At 38.1% G+C, this 27355-nt stretch overlaps 1 protein-coding gene across 2 annotated transcripts in view; it reads left to right on the top strand.

Annotated features, from left to right (window-relative positions):
• Nwd2 (NACHT and WD repeat domain containing 2) overlaps positions 1-27355 on the top strand; it is a 165473-nt gene that overhangs the window by 64868 nt on the left and 73250 nt on the right. Inside the window, exon 3 of one of the 2 annotated variants that reach the window (XM_047567318.1) lies at positions 22874-22990. In XM_047567318.1, coding sequence (XP_047423274.1) covers positions 22874-22990 — 117 coding nt within the window. Of the gene's footprint in view, positions 1-22873; positions 22991-27355 lie in introns of those variants that run through there. The other variant, XM_047567320.1, reaches the window with a different exon arrangement.

Here is a 27355-nt window from a genome sequence, read left to right as displayed (position 1 = left end):
TGAAAAAAAACCAAACTGAAATCCTTGAAATGAAGGAAACAATAAACCAAGTTAAAAACTCCATAGAAAGCATAACCAATAGGATAGAACACCTGGAAGACAGAACCTCAGACATTGAAGACAAAATATTTAACCTTGAAAACAAAGTTGAAGAAACAGAGAAGATGGTAAGAAATCATGAACAGAATCTCCAAGAACTATGGGATATCATGAAAAGGCCAAATTTGAGAATTATTGGGATTGAGGAAGGCTTAGAGAAACAAACCAAAGGAATGAACAATCTATTCAATGAAATAATAACAGAAAATTTCCCAAATCTGAAGAACGAAATGGAAAACCAAGTACAAGAGGCTTATAGAACTCCAAACATACAAAATTACAACAGACCCACACCAAGGCACATTATTATGAAAATACCTAACATACAAAATAAAGACAGAATTTTAAAGGCCGCGAGAGAAAAGAATCAAATTACATTCAGAGGGAAACCAATAAGAATATCAGCAGATTTTTCAATCCAGACCCTAAAAGCTAGAAGGGCCTGGAACAACATATACCAAGCCCTGAAAGAAAATGGATGCCAACCAAGAATCTTATACCCAGCAAAACTTACCTTCAAATTTGACGATGAAATAAGATCCTTCCATGATAAACAAAAGCTAAAGGAATTTACAAAAAGAAAGCCAGCATTACAGAACATTCTCAGCAAAATATTCCATGAGGAAGAGATGAAAAACAACGATGCAAATCAGCAACAGGAGGCGCTAGCCTAAAGGAATAGCCAAATAAAGGAGAAACCAAATCATGTCAAAAACAAATATGAGTCAATTGACTGGGAATACAAATCGTATCACAATAATAACCCTGAATGTTAATGGCCTGAATTCATCAATCAAAAGACACAGACTGGCAGATTGGATTAAAAAGAAAAATCCAACAATATGCTGCCTGCAAGAGACTCATCTCATAGAAAGAGACACCCATAGACTAAAGGTGAAAGGATGGGGACAAACATACCATGCACACGGACACAGCAAAAAAGCTGGAGTATCCATCCTCATCTCAGATAATGTGGACTTCAAACCAAAACTAGTCAGAAGGGATAAAGAAGGACATTACATGCTGCTTAAGGGAAGCATAAATCAGCAAGACATAACAATCATAAATATCTATGCCCCGAACATTGGCTCATCCATGTACGTCAAACAAATCCTTCTTAATTCCAGAAATCAAATAGACCACAACACAATAATACTAGGCGATTTTAACACACCTCTCTCACCACTGGATAGATCGTCCAAACAAAAATTGAATAAAGAAACTATAGATCTCAACAACACAATCAGCAATTTAGACTTAACGGACATATATAGAATATACCATCCAACAAAGAATGAATACACTTTCTTCTCAGCAGCACATGGATCCTTCTCTAAAATAGACCATATTTTATGCCACAAAGCTACTGTTAGTAAATACAAGAAGATAGAGATACTACCTTGTACTCTATCAGATCATAATGGATTGAAATTAGAAATAAATGACAGAATAAAAAACAGAAACTTCTCCAATACCTGGAGACTAAATAATACACTATTATATGATGAATGGATAACAGAAGACATCAGGAGGGAAATAAAAAAATTCTTAGAAGTAAATGAGAACAAAGACACATCATATCAAAATCTCTGGGACACTATGAAAGCAGTACTTAGAGGAAGATTTATTTCATGGGGTGCATTCAAAAAAAGAAGTAGAAATCAACAAATAAACGAGTTAACACTACAGCTCAAAGCACTAGAAAAAGAAGAGCAGACCAATACCAAAAGTAGTAGAAGACAGGAAATAGTTAAAATCAGAGCCGAAATCAACGAAATCGAAACAAAAGAAACAATCGGAAAAATTAATAAAATAAATAGTTGGTTCTTTGAAAAAATAAATAAAATTGATAAACCCTTAGCCACACTAACAAAGAGAAAGAGGGAGAAAACTCAAATTACTAAAATTCGGAATGAACAAGGAAACATCACAACAGACACGAGTGAAATACAAAACATAATTAGAAGCTATTTCGAAAATCTATACTCCAACAAAACAGAAAACCTTGAAGACATCAACAAATTTCTAGAGACATATGAACTACCTAAACTGAACGAGGAGGACATACACAACTTAAATAAACCAATTTCAAGCAATGAAATAGAAGAGGTCATCAAAAGCCTACCAACAAAGAAAAGTCCAGGACCAGATGGGTTCTCAGCCGAGTTCTACAAAACCTTTAAAGAAGAGCTCATTCCAATACTCCTCAAACTATTCCATGAAATAGAAGAGGAGGGAACCCTACCAAACTCGTTCTATGAAGCCAATATCACCCTGATACCTAAACCAGACACAGACACATCAAGGAAAGAAAATTTCAGACCAATATCCTTAATGAACATCGATGCAAAAATTCTCAACAAAATTTTAGCAAATCGCATACAAATATATATTAAAAAGATAGTGCACCACGATCAAGTGGGTTTTATCCCAGGGATGCAAGGTTGGTTCAACATTCGGAAATCAATAAATGTCATTCACCATATCAACAGACTTAAAGTTAAGAATCACAAGATTATTTCAATAGATGCAGAAAAAGCATTTGATAAAATACAGCATCCCTTCATGCTCAAAACACTAGAAAAAATTGGGGTAATGGGAACATTCCTAAACATTATAAAGGCCATCTACGCTAAGCCCATGGCTAATATCATTCTAAATGGTGAAAAACTGAAAGCGTTCCCCTAAAAACTGGAACAAGGCAGGGATGCCCTCTTTCACCGCTTCTATTCAACATCGTCCTTGAGACTCTAGCCAGAGCAATCAGACAAACCAAAGAAATTAAAGGGATACGAATAGGAAAAGAAGAACTATCCCTGTTCGCTGATGACATGATTATATATTTAGAGGAACCTGGAAATTCCACCAGAAAACTTTTAGAACTCATAAGTGAATTCAGTAAAGTAGCAGGTTACAAGATCAATGCTCATAAATCCAATGCATTTTTATACATAAGTGATGAATCTTCAGAAAGAGAAATTAGGAAAACTACCCCATTCACAATAGCATCGAAAAAAATAAAATACTTGGGAATCAATCTCACAAAAGAGGTGAAAGACCTCTACAATGAGAACTACAGAACACTAAAGAAAGAAATTCAAGAAAACCTTAGAAGATGGAAAGATCTCCCATGTTCCTGGATAGGCAGAATTAATATCGTCAAATGGCTATACTACCTAAAGTTCTATACAGATTCAATGCAATTCCAATTAAAATCCCAATGATGTACCTCGCAGAAATAGAGCAAGCAATTATGAAATTCATCTGGAAGAATAAAAAACCTAGAATAGCTAAAGCAATCCTCAGTAGCAAGAGCGAAGCAGGGGGTATTGCAATACCAGATCTTCAACTCTACTACAAAGCAATAGTAACAAAAACGGCATGGTATTGGTACCAAAATAGACAGGTAGATCAATGGTACAGAATAGAGGACATGGACACAAACCCAAATAAATACAATTTTCTCATACTAGACAAAGGTTCCAACAATATGCAATGGAGAAAAGATAGCCTCTTCAACAAATGGTGCTGGGAAAACTGGAAAACTATATGCAATAGAATGAAACTAAACCCCTATCTCTCACCCTACACAAAACTCAACTCAAAATGGATCAAGGACCTCGGAATCAGACCAGAGACCCTGCATCTTATAGAAGAAAAAGTAGGTCCAAATCTTCAACTTGTTGGCTCAGGATCAGATTTCCTTAACAGGACTCCCATAGCACAAGAAATAAAAGCAAGAATAAACAACTGGGATAGATTCAAACTAAAAAGCTTTCTCTCAGCAAAGGAAACTATCAGAAATGTGAAGAGAGAGCCTACAGAGTGGGAGAATATCTTTGCCAACCATACCTCAGATAGAGTGCTAATTTCCAGAATCTATAAAGAACTCAAAAAACTCTACACGAAGAATACAAATAATCCAATCAACAAATGGGCTAAGGAAATGAACAGACACTTCACAGAAGAAGATGTACAAGTAATCACCAGATATATGAAAAAATGTTCAACATCCCTAGTAATAAGGGAAATGCAAATCAAAACTACCCTAAGATTTCATCTCACCCCAATTAGAATGGCGATTATCAAGAATACAAGCAACAATAGGTGTTGGCGAGGATGTGGTGAAAAAGGAACACTCATACATTGCTGGTGGGGTTGCAAATTAGTGCAACCACTCTGGAAAGCAGTGTGGAGATTCCTCAGAAAGCTTGGAATGGAAACACCATTTGACCCAGCTATCCCACTCCTTGGCCTATACCCAAAGGACTTAAAATCAGCATACTACAGAGATACAGCCACATCAATGTTCATTGCTGCTCAATTCACCATAGCCAGATTGTGGAACCAACCTAGATGCCCTTCAGTTGATGAATGGATAAAGAAACTGTGGCATATTTATACAATGGAATATTACTCCGCAATGAAGAATGATAAAATCATGGCATTTGTAAGCAAATGGTCGAAATTGGAGAATATCATGCTAAGTGAGATAAGCCAATCTCAAAAAACTAAAGGACGAATGATCTCGCTGATAAGCGGATGAGGACATATAATGGGGGGTGGGACGGGCTAGCATTAGGTTTAGGGTTAGGTTTAGAGTTAGGCCAAGGAGAGCAGTAAGAATGAAGGAAAGAAGGACTGTGTAGAGGGAAAAGAGGGGTGGGAGGGGTGGGGGGAGGGGGAAAAATATAATAAACATCATTACCCTATGTAAACGTAAAAAAAAATAAATAAATTAAAAAAAAATAAAAAAAAAAAAAAAAAAAAAAAAAACGAAGAACAGTAAAGAAGCCAAGTATGAGTGGAGTGGAGTGAGGGAAAGAACTACAGTTGACTTCAAAGTTGGATCATTTGGGATCCATGGGCCAAGATTCAGGGTGTGGAATTTTACTGAATAAGAGGAAAAGAATGGCATGATAAGACGTTCAGAGGTTTGCTTAGGTTCTTTGAACAGGGAGGAGTGGTGGAACAGGAAGTGGTCCTGGCAGGCCCTAACATGAGCAATGGAGAGAATGAGATGTCACCTGGTCAGGTGGATGCTTCCTCGCCTGTCTTGAAGGACTGCACGTATCTTATTCAACTCATCCCAATGGTCAGTTAAGCAGCTGATAAGCCAATTAGCAAAGAAAAAAAAAATCCTTAAGTTAGATTGATAAATATTCAGTACCATGTTAAGCGGGCCCATGTGCCTTTTATCTTTGTGCCTGTTTAGTGGGCCATTCTGTGGCATTGCCTTTATTGTTTTTCATTCAAACTAAGATGTTTAATGAAAATGTGCCAGTCTGATTATATGAGCTTCAATTAATTCCATGTGTGATCCATACAGAGAGTGACTGCTCAGAGAGGAAGCAACAGTGGAAAGAACACCAAGCCCTCTCAAAGTGATGAACACCCGTGGCTTCAGAAAAAGGCACGGCGTTTAAACATGTCATTTAATTTGCTGGTGTTCACTAAGTGCCTTTGGCTACAAAGAGAATAGAAAATAAGAACAGGGGGAATGAACTGAGAAAAATAAAGGCAGACTAGGGTGAAAGCACGTGGTGTGGAACCCAATAGATAAAAGGCTTATGATTCTTCCCCCAGATACCACCTGTTCTTGCTTTCAAATCTCCTCCATTCCCACTGCTCAGACCCTGCTCTCTCCCACAGTGCTGCAGAGTGAATGAATATACAGCACCTTCACTGGTCTCTCTCTGCTCACCCCCACCAGGCCGCAAGTCCTTGAGGAAGGAGCTCATTCTTGTTTGTTTTTAAGTCCCCAGGGCCTACAACAGAGTTTGATGTTGAGTGGGGTTTTAGAAAATGTGTTTAGCAAAACCACCCACCACCATCACCCTACTTGAGTTTTTCTATACACCACCACCAGAATATCCTCTCGAAAGGTCATATTGCCAGTTCCTTTAGGTATTTAATGACTTCCTCTGCCTCCGGGGTTTTAATGTGAGCCTAGCTCTTTCTCAGCTTCCTCTTCTCTTCCTCCCAATATCAGCAGTCAGACCATTCTCAGCCTGCCCTTGGAACACAGCTGACCTGTGGCTCATTCTGGACTCTCAGATCTCATTCACTGTATGTATTTCAATTTTCCCCTCCTGTCAGAAATACCCTTTCACCCCCAGCCACCCTTACCCCTGTCCTTCAAAAGTCATCTCAAAGCCATATTTTCCCAGGACATCTTTTATGACTCCCAAATACACCCACCTCTACTCTCTTAACTTAAAACATACCCCACCCCATTGGCCCCCTGAGCCAATAATAAGCCTAGTTGAGCAAAAAATTCTAAGAGGGGTGTTTCACTACTTTTGGGCACCTAGGGCATCTCCATCCTAAAGGCAGTTCTCATTTGAGTCCAGCTACTTAGCATCTCACCTGGAGAACACCTCTTATGGCCAGTTTCTTCAGTAGACACCTAGTATTTTACTTACTTTCAGCTTAGTCACTGAAGTTCATAAATTTCCATTTTCTTTAGCTCTAACATCCAGTAAATCCCAGAGAAGTGCCAGTTATGTCTCCCTAAATATTTATCCAATCTGTGTCCTTTATTACTGTCATCTTAACTATTGCCAGAGATGCCCTATTGACCTTCCTTCTCCCTAAACCTAGCCCCTGACATTCTGTATTACTTTATTCTCTACCTTTAATAGCATGATATTGTTTTAATCACTTTTTAAATGCCCTTATCCACTAACTGGGGAGCTTTTAGACATCAAAAATATTTTGTTTTATGAACAGCATGTTTTATAGTATTTGGCTCACATTAAATACATAATAAATGCTGGTTAATTGAATTTATTGAGTAAAGGAGTAAGACATAGAAGCTTAGAATGTAGACCAGTGCTATGCAAAGGAAATGTAATGTAAGTCTCAGATTCAAGCCATATATATAATTTTAAATGTTTTATTAATCCAGTTTTTGAAAGTTAAAGGAAACAGGTAAAATTTATATTAACAATATACTTTATCTAAACTAACATATACAAAACACATGATCAATATAAAAAATTAATGAGGTAGTTTACATCTTCTTCCTAAGTTTCAAAGTCTAAAGTGTAATTTACACTCACAACACATCTCAGCTTGGACTGGCAGCAGTTTAGAAGCTTAGCAACTGGACTTGGCCAGTGAGTGGCTCCCAGGCAGGACAGTGCAGCTCTAGGTGGGAGCAGGGTCTGGCTGGGATCGTTCTGGTAAGAGAGAGCCTGACTTCCCAGTATCATGTGTTTAACTGAGAGCAACAGAGATGGTAACTAGAAGAGCTGTAGTGGTAATAAAATTCATTTTTACATGTAAAAAAAAAGAGTGCAGAACATGATTAAGAAAATAGTCATTCCACTTATCAAAATAGTAACTTTTTATTTGATCACTTTTGAACATTACATTAATAGGATGCGGAACCTAAAATAATGCAGCTTTCAAAAGTGCTGTGGAATTATGACTCAATGGCTGTCCACACATGAGACAAGAAAGCTAAAACAATTGGCAATCATTGCTGTATTGATTACTGAAATGATCTGAAATCAGGAGAGGCCCATGATGGTGACTCTCACCGCTCTTATTTCTAAATCTTAACAGCCCTTGTCTCCATAAGTTCCATTTGTTTCTTTTTGTACTTTTGCTAAACATAATTTTCAAAAGTGACTTCCTTGTATGACTTTGCAATTTGGTGTAATAATTCGGTCTTCCAGGGGGAAATCCTCCCATGTGTCCCCTCCAGCCCTTCCCCTTCACTTCGTGGGGCCAGTTGGCTTCCCAGGTGCATAGAGAAGTATGAGAGGGAGACCTCCACTCCTGCAGCAGGAAGATCCAGTCCACACCTGCTTTCTGTCCCAGATGGTATCATAATGACTGCTGGGGGCACCAGAAGGGGTGGATGCTCATCCTGGGTGAGGGTGCCACCCAGTGCCTTGGGTCTGGGGTTGGTCCTGTCTTCTTCACGGATACTACATCTCTCCATGTTTCCTTTGGCAGCACAGGTCCAACCTGCCCTCTTGCGCATCTTCTCCCACCCAGATGCACAAGTAGAGCATCGATCTTCTTAAGCGGAGGTCTTTATGGAGATGTCCCTGCATCAGCATCTCCTCTCTCCCCTTCATAGTTGCATGAGGATAACTACGTATTCTGAATGTAAATATGGTCAGAACAGAACTCATCCCTCTTCCCATTTTCCTAGTTTCCCAACTGCCACTATTTCCCAGACTTCAAGACTTTCAACTCTTGGCTCATAGTTCCTTCTTCCACCCCTTACAACCTGGATCCAATCCATCGCTGTCCCCATCAATTCATCTGTCACAGCATTTCTTAGAAAACTTTTCATTGCATTTCACAAGTCTCTGACTTTTCTCAGTCTTCCACTTCTTAGTAGCTGAATAGCTCAGGGGAACTTTTCTGATCTCTGCCTGCCCTTGCCATTGTCTTGCTCTGGTCAGGCCGTACAGCGCTGCTTAAATAATCCTCCCAGATTTCATTGATTCTCAGATGTATGACTTTTCATGTTTTTTTACATCTCTAAAATTGGAATTCATCTTACAAATAAGTGGTGTGGCATTGTGTATTTGGCAGCACATTTCTTTGTTAATGATATGTACAATACTGGAGCAGCCAGCACTGAAGCTATTTTAGATGCAATACAGTGCAGCCTCTTACATCCATTGCCTCATGTAGGGGAAACAGCATCAATTTTTCTGGGGTTCAAATCCTAAATCTGCAGATCACAATCCCGTGACTCCTAGCTTATTGTTTGATCTCTTTCATATACAGTTGACTCCCCTATAAATGAATGAGTTAGTGATTATTTCCCAAGATTGTTGTAAGAGATTTTTTTAAAAAGTACCTGGCACATGGATGGAATTTAGCCATATTAATTTCCTGTCTTTTACCTTTTTAATTCTTTCTCCTCATCAATAACTTAGAATAATATGAAATTATTAATGTACATATTTCCTTTTTCTTTTTTTGGGAAATAGGGATTGAACCCAGAGGTACTCGGTCACTGAGCTTCATCCCCAGCCTATCTACCTGTCTATTTATTTTTGAGACAGGATCTCACCAAGTTGCCAAGACTGGCCTCAAGTTTGTATCCTCCTGCCTCAACCACCGAAGTTGCTGTGCCCAGCAGTTGTGCACATTTATCTTTTGGCTTTCTTGGGTAATAAAAGGTCTTTTGTTGTGGTCATTCTAACGTATCTGTGTGAGGGGTGTTTAGTGTGTGGTACAGAAGGCATGTGAATGAGAAGAATATTCAGGAAATATTCATTATCTTCCTTTTAAGAAGGGATTATTTAGCAAAACAAAACTGGAAGGTCAGACCAATGTAGACCATTGTGCTGCTATGACAGAATACCTGAAACTGAGTAATTGATAAAAGAACAGAAATTTTGTTTTCTCATGGTTCTAGAGGCTGTAAAATCCAAGGTCAAGTGCCCCTAGAGGTGGTGTCTGGTGAGGGTCCAGTCTTTACCTCCAACATGGCGTCCAAACACTACATTCTCTGGAGGGGAGGATCACTGTGTCCTCACATAGTGAAAATGGAAAGGTAAAGGGGGAAAGCTCCTGCTTTCTGCCCCTTTTCAGAGCAGCATTTATCTATTCATGAGAGAAGAACCCTTATGAACTGACATCTCCCAACACTGTCCTGTTGAAGATTAAGTTTCCAACACATAGAATCAAAATGAGGCTATTAGCTTGAGAGAAGATTTCCCTAGATTATTTTCAGCACTTTTGGGTACATGAACCCATTCTGTTGGCCTCTGTCCCTGGAGATCTAAACGTAGAGAAAGGCAGGGTTAGACCCTTAAAAAAATGAGAGAAGGAGAAAAAAGGAGACAAAGTTCAGGTTGACTTCCCCACTTCCGTTCTCTTAGTTTTGCTTTAGAAGATAAGAGGTGGGTTAGTAAACAAAAATAAGTTAATAGATGGGCAATTCCTAGCATAGCTTGCCTCTATGATCCGCTTAGGATCTAGAAAGAGATCACCTTCCAGCAAGTCCCCACCCCTCAGCCAGCTGGGGCTGGTTACATCATGGTCATGGCACTGGAGACCACTAGGCTGAACTCTCCCAGGCTGCCTTCAGTTACTGTGTGTCGCATGTCCTGAGTTGAGAGTCACTGCCAGATCCATGGCCAGGAAGACAGGACCACACAAAAGGCCAGGGTTATAGTGGGATGGAACATGGGGCCAAAGTCTGGGGCTCTTCATCCAGAATGGAAAAGGTTGGGCTGGGTCAGCGACAGATCACCAGGCTCTGAGAAAGCTGAGAAAGAAAGCCAACACTTGGCTTTTATCTGCTCCAAGCCCAGCCATGACTGGCAGGCAGGCAGTGGGCACCACCAGGAGCTGTGCCTAAGAACTTTCTTCCTCCTCCAATGATATGAGGTGACCCAGATGTCATCCCAGGAGATGGGGAAGCCAAGTCTTTAGAGGGACTTGGTATCTTGATCCAAGACACCAATAAAGCTCCAGTCAAGTTCCAATAAAGCTCTATAAAAACACTATTTTGAACTAAGGTCTAAACAGAGTAGAACTACAAGTCCACTTTATCCTGCTGTGCAGACAGTGGAAACATGGCTGTGCAGAGAGTGGAAGCCCAAACTAACTTGGTACAAAATAAAGAAATTACAGTCTCTATGCACATTAAGGTAGTTAGATTTCGTGAGTCTCATGTTAGTTTGGTGTTACTAATAATTATTGAACTGAACCTTCATCACTCACTCATATTGATGGTCCATCAGTGCTACCTGCTTTGTTTCTTGCACCATTTACTTCTCTCACCACAACCCTCCTGTTCCATCCAGCCCTTTCCCCTTCTCTGTCCACATTTTTTCTCCCAACCCTGCCTGCTCAGTCTCAAAATACCTTTCTCCCCATGGGTGACATCGCTGGATTTGTAATTGACAAGATTTGTTATGATGCCATTGGTCTTCTCTCCACATTGTCAACTAATCACTGCTTTTCCATTTTCTGCTAATCAAATGGATGTTTTTTTCTACAGGGAAGTGCACATCCCTTCATTGAATCACACATCATTTCGGCTAAGGCCAAGACTCCAATCTGTTTAGTCACTTCACATTTCTTTGCTGTCCATCAAAGCCTGGACAGACCTTATCAAGTTGATAGTCTCTGAAAGTAATATAAACATGTTACATCATCCATCTTCCATCCATGCGAATGAGCCAGTTTATAGAAGGGGAAGGAAGTTAGAGATAAAAGGCAAATGAAAGGTATTATGTCATAGTTGGCCTTCATTGTTCCCAGTTTACTTCATTGTTCCAGTTCAATCGTAAATATCAGCTCACAATTTCTGCAACCTGGATTGGCTCTTCTGGAATTCTCTGTCCTAACTTCCCAAGGTGGTAGTATTGTTCTTCCCTTAATTTATACTTACAAACTTCCTAATATTTTTTTCTGAGAAAGTTGTGTCATTGTGAAGCTTCAGAATTTACTGGATGAGCTGTACTTGACTAAGCATTCTTTATGGCTGTCTGATTACCCCCAGCAGTGGAAATCACCCAAAAGGATTAGTCCTTCAATAAACAGAATGGGAAATAGCCTCCATTTGCAGGTGACATTTGAGTGTCCCAGTTGAATACAGTCATCACAAAACCTTTCTCAAATTCTGGTCATAAAGTAGCTATTTTTTTTCATTCTCATTTTTATTATTATTTTTTTATCAGAGAGAGAAGGGCACCTTTTGACAAGTCTTCAGGGAATAAAAAGAGCACTATTTGAGAGGTCTGTTTTGTTAATTATTAGATAAAGACCCTGGAAAAAAGTAACTTACCCCAGTTTTCTCATCTACAAAATAATTTTCTTCTACCTTTCAGCTTCCAAAATTTACAATCCTGTGGACTCACTGCCTGTACCTAAACAGGCCTTGTCACATTTCTGCTTTCATAGGACTGTTCTATGTATGCAGAAGACCCTCCTACCTTGTCTGAAGAAGAGTCTCCTTGGTAGATGTCCTTCAAGGCCCACATGTATTTTTCCTCCTCAGTGATACCTACCCCAGATCTCCAGGGACAGATTAAGGGGTTTGGTCTCCAGAGCTCCATTCATTTATTCACAGATATTGATGGAACTCTACAGTGCTCCAGGCAGATTATGAGTACAGTGGCTACCTCAGCACTAGAAGCAGCCCTGCCTCCTGGAGCTGACAGTCTCATAGAGCATAATCAGGAGCACCAGGGACCAGGGCAATGCCTGCTGCAGAGGAAATGCAGGGGGCTCTGGGCATGCACATGGGGCAGGGGAGAGGCTCTATGCAACTAGAGTCCTCAGGAAGGATCCAGCCGAGGTCTAAGCTGAATCCTGGATTCAGGTAGAGGAAGATGACTACATAGAAAAGAAAAATGTTCCAGGCAGAGGGAACACATTTTCAGAGGAAAATTTGAAAGACAACTATCTGCTGGGCACCTCTTCTGAGTGCTCTGTATACATTAATTTGTTTAATCCTTGCTATAAGTCTAGAGGATGAATTTTATCTTCCCATTCTATTAGACTGGGAAACTTAGAAATACAAAATAAATAACTGCTGAAGATCTACTACAAGTAAGAATAGAGTCAGGATTTGAACCAAGGTAATTTGACTCCTGTGTCTATGCTCTTAATCCCTGTACCAGACAACCTCTCACATCTACACATTGGTAAAAATGAACACGTGGATATATGTGGACATGTAAAAATATACATATATATAAACATGCATGTATAAATATGTTTATGTATTTTTAGATATATATGTACATATGCACATGTGAGTATATCTCACACTCACACACACAGCCAGAGTATGAACAGAGAGGGAGAATGTGATATGACATGAAGTTGGAGGGTTGAGCAAGACCGGATCATGAAGGAATTCATAAATCCGATTATGGATCCTAGATACTCTCTTTGAAGTGAGAGGAATCTTAAACACAGAAGATGGTATAAAATGGTGTTGAAAGCCCAAGTTCAAATACCACCTCTATTCCTATCTGTGTGACTTTGGGCAAGTTAGTTAACTTTTCTGTGCCTCAGTTTTTCGTCTATAAAACGGGAGGATACTTCTTTCTCCTTCATAAGTTTAAGGTATAAATAAATCATATGGCTGAGCAAAAGGAACTCTTTGCTAAAGTGGTCAGATTTGCATTTTTTGAAAGAACCTTCTGTCTCAAGTGTGGTTAATGGATTAGAGGGAGCAAGAACGCAAGCAAGAAGATAATTTAGGGAGCTGCCATTGTAGTACAGGTTACATGTACACCAGATGTGGTTGTGGAAAGCAGCGATAAGCAGGAACAGAACCAAGTGGGTTTTTCCCTCAGTCACACTTGGTAGTCAGGTGTCCTGTCACTTAGGGGTGCTGGGTGCCCACTTGCAACCTGGTTAAAGTTCCTTTATGCAGTGAGCTTTGCTGGTTCTGCTCAGGGCAGGTGCACAGCCACTCCCATCTTGCCCCTCTTTCTCTGTCCCCAGAAGCTCCTAAAATCTCTGTCTCCATGTGCATTACTCCCTGATAGTCAGAGGTTTTGCCTTAGTCCCCTGTTGAGTTCTGCTTTATCACACGAAAATTTGGGGGCTGTCTAGAGGTTAAATCTCTCAAGCACAGTGGTCAGGTCTGAGCAATGAGTTGTCTTCATGAAGCTAGGAGGATCTATCATCTGACCTCCTGTTTTCTGGTGATCACTTTTAGCCCCTGAGGCCGGGAGTGGGCAGATGGGCTTGATTTAGGACCTGCTTTCTCCAGATTGCCTCTTTTAGTCATATTCCCTTATAACTCTTAGTTAAGTATACTTTGACCAAGAAAAAATGGCAGTTGACATAAAGTCAGGATTTGCAATAATTCTGATAAAAGTGTAGTCATTGGTGATTTGGACCTACTGGCTGTCCTGTGACCAATTCACTCAGGTAAGTCCTTCTCTCCAAAGAGCATTCACAGGTATAAACCCTAACTCACCTTTGGTAAACAGTGGTCCATAAGGCTAGTCCTAGTCCTAAGTTCTTCTCTACTTACTTTCTTCTGTGAGAAGAACATTCTGGAAAGGAACACAAATACCAAATTAAATTCCAACCAGTGCTGCCATCATACTGGAAGGGAACTATGTCCTTAAGACAGTAATAATGGTGCTGTTCAAACATTTCTGAACCTGTTCTGTGTTCTTCTGCATATTTTTAGTGGTGGTGGAAGTTGATCCTTTTTGAGAATAGATTTTATTTCTTTTTAAAGAGATATTTTTAAAACTATGTTTTGTAGATGTTAAGACAGGAGAAATACCACTATTAATCCAAACTAACTTCAACTATGAAGTGATAAGATTTTTTTTAAATATGAAACAAGATTATTCTTAAGGAGGAAATATCCTGAGCAATGGTGGAGTCAATGGAATGGGTGATCACCATCCCTTGTAATAACTTAGAGCAGCCTTCATCTCAGTACTGGATTTCTTTTTAAAATCATATCAGTCATGCAATCTATGTAGCTACATTTCTGTTTTGCATTCAGATAGTGTTCTATAGTGTGGAAATTTAGAGGGAAAAAAACATTTTGGAAAATATTTATGTTCAAAGACTCTTTCCCAAGAAATGATAGTGTAAGGCTGTTATGAATTCAAATTTGATGGTCCTGTTTTTTGGGTTTAGGGGATAAAACTTTCAGTTAATATTTGTTTCTTAAAAGTTGATTTATTGTTACATAATCTTAGTATTTAAACGATTACATCTTACTGCAAGGCATAAGATTTGTTAGGGCCTTATTTGTTGGGTTTTAGCTTTCAGATTCATTCAATAAATTATAATAAGCATGATAAATTAGCTTCCCTGGGAATTTTTTTCAAACAAGTGAGATGGTTTTAAGGAGAAAAGATAAAATCAAATTACTTTCCTGAGCTTTTATACTTAAAATGATGAAATAAGTAAAGGCACATAAAATGTGCTGACAACAAGTTAGTATTCCAATAAATAGTAAATTAGATTCCAGCATCTGCAGTGCCTAGACATTAGGCTAAAAGCTAAACTTAATTTTTTTTAAGTATGTAATAAATCTTGTCTTGTTGAGCACTTAAGATTCCAAGTGGTTTTTGCCACTTATTGATCATGCAGATATATGGCATATGTTTGTCCAAAATGGTGTTTTGTATTACATGAGGTAGATGTTTCATTTATTTATTTCTTCCCTGTCTTCAACATTTGCTTGATTTTATCTTTTTTCATCATTTTCTGCCCATAAAGACATATGAGACAGAACAGTTTAATGGAACTAAGCTGGAAACAGAATTTTTTTAAGCAAAGTTACTGAAGTAGAAAGACATGTTGCTATTGCTAAATAGTTATTCCACTGTATGGATATGCCATATTTATTCATCCACTGATTACTTGATAGAAATTTGGGTTGTTTCTACTTCTTCGGTCATTAGGAATAAAGCTGTTATTAACATATACAAGGTTTTGTGTGGACGTGTGTTTCATTACCTTTTTTCCGTTTTCTCCCCCAGCCCCATATACCTCAGAGTAGAATTGCTGGGTCATGTGGTAACTCTGTTTTACTTGGGGAACTGTCAGACTATTAGCAATGTCTGAGGGTTCCGATTTCTCCACATCCTTGTCAACACTTGTTACTGTAAGTCTTTTTTATTGTAACCACCTCAGCAGGTGTTAAATATTATCTCATTGTGGTTTTGATTTGTGTTTTCCCAATTGATAATATTGAGCATCTTTTCATATTTGTCAGAAATGTTTACTTGTTCTATGAAGGAAGATCTACTCAGATCTTTTGCTTGTTTTTAATTGCCTTTTTATTATTGAGTTGTCAGAGTTCTTTATATATCCTAGACAAAAATTCATACAAATATATGATTTGCAAATATTTTACTAATTTTGTATTGATGATAGTGTCCTTTGAAGCACATATTTTTTTAAATTTTGAAGAAGTCCAATTTACTTTTTTCTTTGGTTACTTATGTTTTTGGTGCCTTATCTAAGAAACTATAGTCAAATTCAAGGTCACAAATATTTACTCCTATTTTTTTCTAGAATTTTAGAGTTTGAACTCTTAAATCCGTGTCTCTGGTCTAGTTCTAATTATGTTATGTGGTGTGTGGTTGGGATTAAGCTTCACTCTTTTTGCATGTGAATGTGTAGTTGTCTCAATACTATTTATTGAAAAGATTATTAATTCCTCATTGAGTTGTTTTGGCACCCTTGTTGAAAATCAGTTGACCTTAAATGTAAGAATTTACTTCTGGATTCTCTATTTTACCTATTTTATTCCATTGACTAAAATATCTTTATGCTAATACCACACTGTCTTAATTATTATAACTTTATAGTAAGTTTGAAAACTGGAAATCTGAGCATTTGTTCTTCTACAAGATTTTACTATCTTGAGTCTCTGGAATTTCCTCTGAATTTTGGGATAAGCTTATTAATTTCTGCAATTAAGCCAGCTGGGGCTTTGTGGTGACTGCATTGAATTCATAGATTAATTTGGGTTATATTGCCTTCTTACTAAGTCTCCCAATATGTGAACATGGAATATCTGTCCATGTATTTAGATTCCTTCATTTTCTAAATCATATTTTATAGCTTTCAGAGTATAAATCTTGCATTTATTTTGTTAAATTTATTCCTCCTTCCTTCTGACGCTCTTTTAAATAAAGTTGCTTCCTTAATTTCATCTTAAATCACTCACTGTTCACATGTAGAAATACAATTGATTTTTGAATATTGACATTTGTTTTAGTCAGCTTTTTCACTGCTGTGACTAAAAGATCCAACCAGCACAACTGTAGAAGAGGAAGAGTTTATTTGAGGGCTCATGGTTTCAGAGATCTCAATCCATAGACAGCCAACTCCATTCCTCAGGGCTCAAGGTGAGGCTGAACAACATGGTGGAAGAGTGTGGCAAAGGGAAGCAGCTCACATCATCCGGAAGCAGAGTCTCACTCTCCAGATACAATATATATACCCCAAAGCCATGCCCCAATTCCAATCTCCTTCAACCACACCCTACCACTTCAGTTACCACTCAGTTAATCCCCTGATTAAGACTCTGGTTGAATTAAGACTCTTACAACCCAATCGTTTCTCCACTGAACCTTCTTGCATTGTCTCACACGTGATCTTCTGGGGGACACCTCATGTCCAAACCATAACAACATTGTATCCTACAATCTTGCTCAACTCATTTATTCCACGCCCCTGCATCTCAGTTTTTAGTGAATTCCCCAGGATTTCAATATACAAAAAAATTATCATATTTACTTCTTGCCTTATTGCCCTGGTGATACAAGGGGTCAGGGTGGACATTTTCTCTTATTTCTAATCTTAAGGGGAAATTTTTCAGTCTTTCTCCTTGTAGTATGATGATAGCTGTTGGATTTTCATAAATGCCTCTTCTATTCCTAATTGGTTGAGAGCTTATATGATGAAATGGTGTTGAATTTTGTCGGATGGTTTTTCTGTGTCTATTGAGATGATCACGTGGGTTCTGTTCTCTAGCCTGTTAACATAGTATATTCAATTAGTTGACTTTTTGATGCTTAACCAATGTTGTATTACAGATAAATCCTACTTGGTAGTGTTGTATATCCTTTTTATATGCCATTAGATTAGGTTTTCTAGTGTTTGTTTTATATTCATAAGAAATATTGAAGCAGTTTGGGGGGAGGTTTTGTCTGATTTTTGTATCAGTCATACCAGTCTCATAGAATAAGTAGGGAAGTATACTCTCTGCTTCTAATTTTTGGATTAATTTGTGAAGAATTTGTATTAATTATTCTTTAAATGTTTGGTAGAAGTTATAATCTGGTACCTAGATACTTCTTTCTGTGCAGTATTTAATTTTTAATTTCTATTCAATCTCTTTTATTTTTAAAGATGTCTTCACATTGTCTATTTTGTCTTAAGTCAGTTTTGCTAATTTGTGTCTTTAGGAATTTGTCCATTTCATCTAAGTTACTAATTCATTGGCATACAGTGAGTTGTTTCTAGTATATTTTTTAAAATCATTATTCTTGTAAGGTCAGTAATAATTAACCTTTCTTTTACTCCTGATTGTAGTAATTTGAGTCGTCTTTATTTATGCTATTGTTTATCCATTTTGTTGATTCTTTCAAAGAATCAGTTTTTTAAAATTTCATTTTGTTCATTTTCTGTTTTTCTGTTTCACTAATGTCTATCATAATCTCTTACTTCCTTACGTCTGCTAGCTTAGCTAACTCTTACTTCCTCTTCTTTTCCTAGTATTTTAAATTATTATGTTTGGTAATTGGAGATCTCCCTTTTTTAATATAATTGTTTACAGCTATAAAATTTCTTCTCTATGCTGCTTTAGTTGCATTTCATTAGTTTTGGTCTGTCATGTCTTTGTTTTCATCCATCTAAGTATTTTTTTATTTCCCTTGTGATTTTATCCTTGACCTACTAGTTTACAAATATATGTTTCCACAAACTGGTGAATTTTCCAGATTTCTTTGTAACACTAATTTCTAATCATTCAGGGTATTCAGAGAACACACTCTCTCTGATTTAAATCCATTTGAGTTTATTAAGTTGTTTAAAATGAATTCATGTGCCCTCCTAGAGAAAGATCTGTGTGTACTCAAGAAAAACACGTCCAGCTGTTGCTGAGTAGATTATTGTAGATATGTTTTCTTAAAGTTGGTGTGAGTATTGTTCAAGTCTTATAGTTTTCTGTCAGTCTTCCCCGTGGTTCCTTCCTTAGTAAATGTGAGATGTTCAAGTCTCCAACTATCATAGCTGAGTCATCTGTTCCTCTCTTCATTTCTGACCTTGCTTCATGGATTTGGGGACTCTGCTGTTAGTTACATATACATTCATAGTTGTCACATCTTCCTGATGAATTGACCCTTTTATCATTGAATAGTATCCTTTTTACTGCTAATTATGTTTTATGCTTTATAATTTATTTTATCTGATCTTCATATAGCCACTTAAACTTTCTTATGATTGCTATTTGCATGATATCTTTTCCTATCCTTTTACTTCCAACCTATTTATATATTTAAACTTATTTTTCTCCACATTTATACTGCCACATTATAGTTGCACATAATGGTTGGGTTCATTGTTACATATTCATACATGCACACAATATAATTTGGCCGGTATCATTCCCCAGCACTTCCCTCCGCCCCCACCCACCTTTATTCTGTTGTACTGATCTCCCTTTGAGTATATTTAAATTTAAAATACTGCCTACTGTCTTCTAAGGCAGCATTAAGTCAAATCTTGTTTTTATCCACACTGACTGTCTTTGACTTTGGATTGTTTAATCCATTCACATTTAATTGATATTATTGATTTACTTGGATTTACACCTGCTGTTTTACTTTTTTTGTATCTCATGCTTTTTGTGTTCCTGAGTTGCTCTTCTACTACTCTGCTTTTGCATTATGTGAATATTTTGTAGTGTAGCGTTTTAATTTGTTTGATGATTTTCTCACTATGTTTTCAAGTTAAGTTAGTAGTTATTTTAGGGCAAATACATCTTAATGTATCTGAATCTACTTATAATTTTTACTAACAGCTTTGCAAGCTATAGAAAGATCTCTCCTGGACAGTTCTCATTTTTTCCTCCTTTTTTGGAGGAAATGTTACAGCTATGTGTGTCATAACATGTTATAGCTATGTATGTCATAAGTCCAGTGGCACATTGCTCTAATTACTACTTTATGTCATTTTGTTTTTATAGAAGCTGGGAGGAGCAAGTACACGTTTGCAGCTTTTGTTATATTAATCTTCATATTTTCCAAGTGTTTTCTCTCTTTTTTTTTAAGCTGGAACTGGTTCTTTTATTTTTTTAATTTTTAAAATTTTATTTGTTCTGATTAGTTGTATATGACAGTAAAATCAGTAAAATGCATTTATACATTTTGATTGATCTTTATTTGTTTTACATAAGACCTTCCTCAGCCATCATGCCCTACTTAGCAACAGGGTACACTCTGAGAAATGTGTTGTTTGGCAATTTTGTCATCGTTTGCTAATCATAAAGTATACTCACACACACTAAGATGGTTATGATATCACCAGGTGATGTAATCTTATGGAACCATCATATTTGTGGTCTGTCATTGACTGAAATGTTATTATGCAACATATAACTGTATATCCATACAATGTCAGCCAGAAAGATAGAGAAAAGGTTCTTTATGTGGACTTTAGATTGTGCATGGCACAACTAAGGGATACCATTCACATAGCTGTGGGTTTTGTATATTTATTTTGACAGTTGATTGGCAGATGGCCAAAAATGTCTGGTCTTAATGATTTCGGTACAACAGTTTTCTAGGAGCTGGGAATAAAATGTCTGGAAGAAGGGGTTTTCTTCTGAGTCACACAGAACAGAGTGTGATCCCTAGTGGTAGCCCCACGAGGGTCTGGAACTAAACGATTGGGAGGTGCTCTGGACTCCATTCACTCAAAGTCAACCAGCAAATGAGTAAGCTTGATTCCGGTGCCTACCTTGAAACAAGTGTAGGTGTCTTTACCATTCAGCTGGCCTCAGTTCTGTAGGTAGGTGTCTTTACCATTCAGCTGGCCTCAGTTCTGTAGGTAGGTGTCTTTACCATTCAGCTGGCCTCAGCTCTGTAGGTAGGTGTCTTTACCATTCAGCTGGCCTCAGCTGTGTAGTTTTTCCAGACAGATCACCATCTGGTGTCTTCCATGAAGAAGCCAAACAGGGTAGGGAAAAGAAGTTCCTTTTGTGCCACAAGCATGAATCCAAGAAGTGGCAGAGAAGACCTGAGATTTTACCACACCTGGGTATTGGCCTTGGCATGGTGGTCCCACCCACGACTCAAGTCCAGTGAATCCCAGACTCTGGGTGACCAATCAAGCTATCCCTTCTCTCCCCATTTTTCTCTGAACACATTTTTCACACCAGACTGTGAATGTCCTTCTCAGTACAGAAGACCAGAGCCACATGTCATAGGGGATTCTGTTCCCACCAAGGGGAGACCATGTTCCTGGCACTTGCCACAGCTCTTTGGGCATCTTCCCAAGGATGGTGAGGTATAAAAGTTCATCAGAAATAGGTTCTAACTTGGCAGGATATTAATTTACTCTATGACATTTAAAGCATTCAAAAAGATTCATGACATAAGTGTTATTTATTTATTTTGGGGGTGGGGATAGTAGGGATTGAACCCAGCAGCGCTCTCCCACTGAGTTACAGCCTTGGCCTATTTATTTATTGATTGATTGATGAGGTCTCTCTAAGTTGCTGAGGCTTGCTATCTCCCTGCCTTAAAACTTGCTGTCTTCCTGCCTCAGGCTCCTGAGTCCCTGGGATTACAGACCTGTGTCACTTTGCATGGCCAAGTGTTATTTCTCTATCTTTTCAAATTGCTGGGAGCATGACATCTTGCAAGTTATGAACTGTCCATTATTTACCAAATTAGACTATTTTATGTCCCCATTCTGATCTTTTATTACTAGATAATTTCTGTGCTCTATTGAAACTTGATAATTAACAACTATCCAGTGGAATTTACTATGACAGTGAAATATTATGCTTATCTCCACGGTCCAATAGTCACATGGAGCTTGTGAGCACTTGCACTGAACTTTTAAATTTTCATTCGTTTTTGTTAAATTTTAAATAGTCCCAGTTGGAGGCTCTCAGATTAGATGCTGAAGTCATCATCTCAAATGTCCCTTTCCTTAATATTGTATGATTAAACCTTGCAAGGTACATTAAAAGAAAGAGCCCCCAAATCAGTGTATATAGCTCAATATTTAATAAAAGTCATGGAATGGGCCATGGAAATATTTTATATAGAAGCTTTCAAATCTAAGTAAACAAAATCTAGTACACACACATTTCGTAAGAATCACAAACAAGAAACAGGAAGCACAGAATACCCTCTGTGCTTCCATCTCTCTGAATTGCATGCAAAGGGGGAGAGTCTTGTTCCTGCTTGTGGGGAAAATGGAAGGAAAAAAGAAATCTTCAAAGCTGCAATTGGAAACATTTACTTTATGCAGATAGCAATTGAGTAAAAGAAATGAAACCCCAACTGCTCACTGTAGTACTTTTCAAAGAGCATGCTCGTAGAAGTTTTTACAGACTTGCCGACTCTCCCCTAGGAGTCTTTGAAGTCAGGAGACAAAGAACATAATTAGGCTCCCTCCTCAGTGAGGTGCGCCTCTTATTGTATTCCGGTGCTTGTTTTCCAGATACATATGGATGAAAACCAAACTCCGCACGGATAAAACAGACATAACCAGAGTATCTGTCCCCAGAGTAAAGCATGATATTATAGGGTTGGAGGGATTTTTTGGTTGGTTGGTTGGTTTAAAAAATGTAGATGCTTAACTTGGGATCAATATATATTAATGCCATTGTGATTTTCCCCTTCTCATATTAGAACAGTAATGTTTTACACTGTGATTTAATTGCCACAAGTACTGTGGTAACCTTATCCCAGCTACATTCTTATTTTTAATTCTGTTACCATTTCAATACAATGAAAGCCTGCACCCCAAGGCCTCTGACATTTAGCATTTCCTTTTCTCTGAGCTCATGGGAACAGTATAATCAGAAATAAAAGAAGAAATAAAATAAGAAATTATCATATTCATTCCTAGCCCTTCATAGAATAAAAAAATGTCACTAGGTGGATCTTAAAAAATCACTTTCCCTCTCTGAAGGAAAATGTGCTGCAAAGAGAGAAGTCAAAAGTCACACAGGCTTGACACTGTGAAACAGCGAAGAGCCCACAGGTGAATTTCATTTTCCCCCAGGAGAATTAACGCTGCCTCATCCATTTGTCCCCAGGTCATAGATCTGTACTGGGGCATCGAGGAGGATGAATGGGACAGCCCCGAGCTCCAGAAGACACGCATGAAGCTGCTGGAGGATTGCTTGAAAACTTCTGCAGGTCCATGTTTTGTTGTGGGTATAAAAAAACTAATGCTTTATATTAAACCGTAGTTGAATGTGACTGACAGTCCTTGCTGATTTGTGATTCTTAAGGGGCTTCTAAAATCATTAAAATGAGGAGGGGGTTACATTTGTTTTAAAAAAGTGAAAATGTCCTCAACCTCAGTGTGTGAGGACAAAACCTTCTTCAGCTCTTCATCGGAAGCCCTGCAAACTAGCTATGATTCCAAATGTTAATCAGAGAGTTGGCTTGTGTTGACAATTTCTACACCTTGTGAGCAGCATTAAGGACTACAGTTGCAGTCCTAGAGTAATTAGCCTTGTTTTTCTTGTCCTACTGTTCTGTTTATAGTATTTCTGTTTCCCAACCTTGGAATTTCTGGCATTTTTTAAATGGAGTGGCTACATAGTATATTGAAGTAAACCAAATATACAGTATAAAATCTACCAATATGAAGTGGTACCCTGTGAAAGAGTTTGTTTCTGTAATGACTTTCAGAAACTCATTATAAGCTAGAGACTTTTCAAGTGCAATGTCGTTACAAGTTCAGTATTATTTTCTGCAGAATGCTCACTCCTCTGTATAAGCATGTGGTAATAAGGTAAGTGGGTCATTCTGTGGCAGGTGATTGTGCAAAACCAATGATTTGCTTAAGAACCTTGTCATGAAACCAGACAGATTCTGCCAATCCACTGGGAAGTTGTCCCTTGTAACAGGATGCTCTGAGGCTGTGTGGTTGTTTTTTTTTGTTTTTTTGTTTGTTTGTTTGTTTTGTTTTGCAGTGATAAGTTTCTATTTTTTTTAAATTTCAAAATAGTTTGCCTTTGTCATTTGATAATTTTTAAAATTTTTTACAGACTGCATTTTGATTCATTGTACACAAATGGGGTACATCATTTCGTTTCGAGTGCTTCGAAGAAAATACTGTACCATATCATTAAAAGCTAGATATCATATATCCATAAAAAGTTGTAAGCATTTTATGCATATGCATCTATTTTCATATCCACGTAGGATAGGAAATCCCTGCAGAGATGATTTCAGAAATCTGACCTGCTGATGGCAAAATTCTTACCAAAGACAATATAGAGATTTTATATGTGCCAGGAGCTATTGTTAGTACTGGGAATATAGCAGAGTCATCCATGTAAAATAGTTATTTTGCAAGCCAGTTTCTTATCAGTCAACCTTAGAATTGAACTCAGATAAAATTCCCTGCCCTCATGGAGCTTGCATTCTTATAGGGGTGGAAGGGGAGAGGAGAGGCAAAAAAAAAAAAAAAAATAAGGTAATAACTAAAAGGAACAATAAGTCAGATGGTGGTAAGTGCTATGGAGGATAAACACAGAAAGAAGAGAGAGAATCCCAGAGAGGGGAGAGAGTTACTATTTTCTATAGAGCAGTTGAAGAAGGCCTGGATGATAAGGTGACTTTGAAGGACAGATGGGAAGAGGGACTGAGAAGAACCAGAAATTCCAGGGGAGGGGGCAAGTTCGTGCTTGGCTGCCTTGCCAGGAGGAAGGGCCCAGGTGGAGAAATGGGAGTGTGGGCATTTCATGGGCTTTGGAATCTTTTTTTTTTTTTTTTTTTAAGAGATGAACCATCCCTTTTGGAAAGCAAACTTCATTAAGACAGTTCTCCAATCTTGACATTGATTATAAGATTTCAGTTTTGCTCTGAGTAACAAAGGAAGTCATAAAAGTGTGCTGAGTAGAAGACTGAAGGGGGCCAAGTCCCCATCTTAAAGACAACCTTGGCTGTTGGGTGCCAGATGGGAAAGAATCCACAGACCTTTAGAGAACTTTGCAGTAGCACAAATGTGAAATACACCCAGTGTAGGGGATTTGGAGAATGGGAGAATGAACACCTAAAAACAGTGACCATGTTCTGAAACTATGGTAATCATCTGAAGAATTAGTAGCAGAAGAGGAATTAAGACATTTTCAGAGGAAGGACCAGGACCATGGGATGGAAATGACAAGGAAGCTGATTTTAGTCCTGGGTGAGCAAGTTGGAGGGCATAGCTCTCTCTCAGCTTTTGGGGTCATATATCCTGGGCTCTGACTAGCATAACTGTGTGGCATTGGAGGACTTCCTTCACTGTTCTAAGACTTAGTTTCCTTTTCTGAAAAGTAGAGGGGCTAATAGGTGTTTACCTCAGCTTGTAATGAGGGTATCACCAGCAAAGCAGCCTTTAAAAAATGCAGGCCTCTAGCCATGGAAGGTGATGTAGATCACATTCTTTCATGCTCCAAAAAACCAGATGTGCAAAGCATCACCCTGTGAGCAGGCACTGGGGCAGCTCATCTTCCGTGATCTGCATTGCTCTATCTTAATCCAGCCTAAGAGGTTCAGGGTTGAGAGAGACATTCTCCCCCTTTTATAAACCTATAGGCTGTCAAACTAAAATTACTCATGGCTGTTAATTTCAATAATTTTCTAGAAGGAGAAGGAATGAGTAATTTATAGACTGCAAGTTTGTGCAGTTCTGAGAGTAAAAGTTAATTGATGGAACGGGAACAATAGCTTCATTGCTTGGAAACAAATCATCTATCCCTCCTTCTGCTCCCTGTTTCACGTTTAAACTCAGGGCAACCACAGTAAAACCCTGCAGAGCAAGTCAGGATTGTTCACCCCAGTGATCCTAGTGACACAAGGCTTGTCTCACTGCTTATAGGAAAAAGTACACCTCTTCTGGCCATTCCTGTTGTAACTATGGTAACAACTGGCACGTGTGTATCACTTTTGCACTCAAATTTCCTTGTCTAGTACTGCCAGTATTTCCAGAAATCATGACCCTGTGGGATGCAAAGCTTGGCATGTCATTTTCCCTAATGTTAAAGTCTTGGCAAGAAAATTCGCTATTACTGAATGAAAAAAAATAAAGGTTTATATCATTTTAAATACCCAAGGAACAAGGTCCAGAGGGAAGTTAGATCTAAATATTGTATGTGCTTGATGTTCTTCAACTTTATTTCCTAAGATATCATCACTTGGGATATGACCTAAAGCGTCATTGGCACACGGGCTGTGCTGGCAGTCCTGCGGAGCAGTTTTCACACATTTTTGGTCACAAAGAGGACAGGGTGCCAGTGTAAGAGTGCCTGGACATAAGGTCAGATCCTGTTTGTGGAGACTTTGCTCAGGGGACATGTCGTAAAGAATAGGTCATCTCTACTGAGGGAGAACAGCATTTGTATAAGGGGCAGAGGAAGGAAAAGCCCAGAATTTTCATTTCACAGCCTCAGTTAAGGTCCTAGTTGTGACAGGCTATCTATCACACTTTCTCATGTCCATAAAGGTGAGTAGATAATAATAGTAAGTACAAAAGTAAATTTTGAATCAACTTCAAAAGGTTTGATCGGATTGATCATGAAGAGTTTTTTTTGGTAAACTGTGAAATTTACAGAAAGTTGCACAACTATTAGCTATTTTTAAACTATGATTTAGGTTATTCCCCAATGAGAATGAAATTTTCATTCTTATTGAATATTTATGTCATATTGGATAGTTTTCCCTTTAAAAATGGTGGTGATAGTCAAAATGTAAAAAGGATTAAGACTTGATTCAATCAGTCAAATATTAAAAAGAGTTTTAATTCTTCATTCTTATGTTTTTTAAAAAAGCTTTATAAAATGTATACTGTGTATATGATTGTGCTAGATACAAATTCACTGTATTTTACTGAGTAAAACCTTTACCTGCTCCCAAGGAAGAATTTGAAAACAGCTCCCAGTTGAGTCCAAAATCACCATCTGCCTCATCTTTAAAGTGGAGAATTGTCTCAGCTCGGGCAGTGTGGCACTTACCTGTCTCACCCATAGCCCATTAAATAACCTATTGGAGAGAAAGAAGAATATACCTTCTGGAAAGAGCAGGGTCCCTGTAACACTGTCTTATCTCCATTGTTCTCTATGGTGTGTATTTATGGAGAGAGGAAGTTTTCTTCTTGTCATCTCTTCAAATTTGGAGTACCCCAGAAGAATTGCTTGTGGAGTTTGAACATTGACTCTCTAACCCTGAGTGAGGACCTGCTTTTTGGCAAAATGAATAACGTATCCATCTCAAGAGACTCAAAAAAGAAAATTAAACCTAGGAAATTAAAAGACAAAAAGATAACCTCATCAGCATGCAGCAGATTTTAAAATACTTCCAAAATTTTCCTAGTGTTCTTTGTACCTCTGAAAAGAAAAAGACTGATATAGCATTTTAGAGCTAGAAAGAGCCTTAGCATCATCTAGTAACTAAGTGGTCTAAAGTCCTGATTTTACACAGGAAAAAAACTGAGACCCAAGGAAGTGAAGTAAATCAGTATTTCCTGAGCTCCTAAAGTTTATTTTTTAGGCTGACCCTTTATCTTTTAGTTCTGTCTTTGA

Source organism: Sciurus carolinensis, chromosome 10 (genome assembly GCF_902686445.1).
Source record: "Sciurus carolinensis chromosome 10, mSciCar1.2, whole genome shotgun sequence".
Lineage (NCBI taxonomy): Eukaryota > Metazoa > Chordata > Mammalia > Rodentia > Sciuridae > Sciurus > Sciurus carolinensis.
The sequence above is the reverse complement of the archived record's forward strand: the minus strand, read 5'-3'. Positions and strand labels throughout refer to the sequence as shown.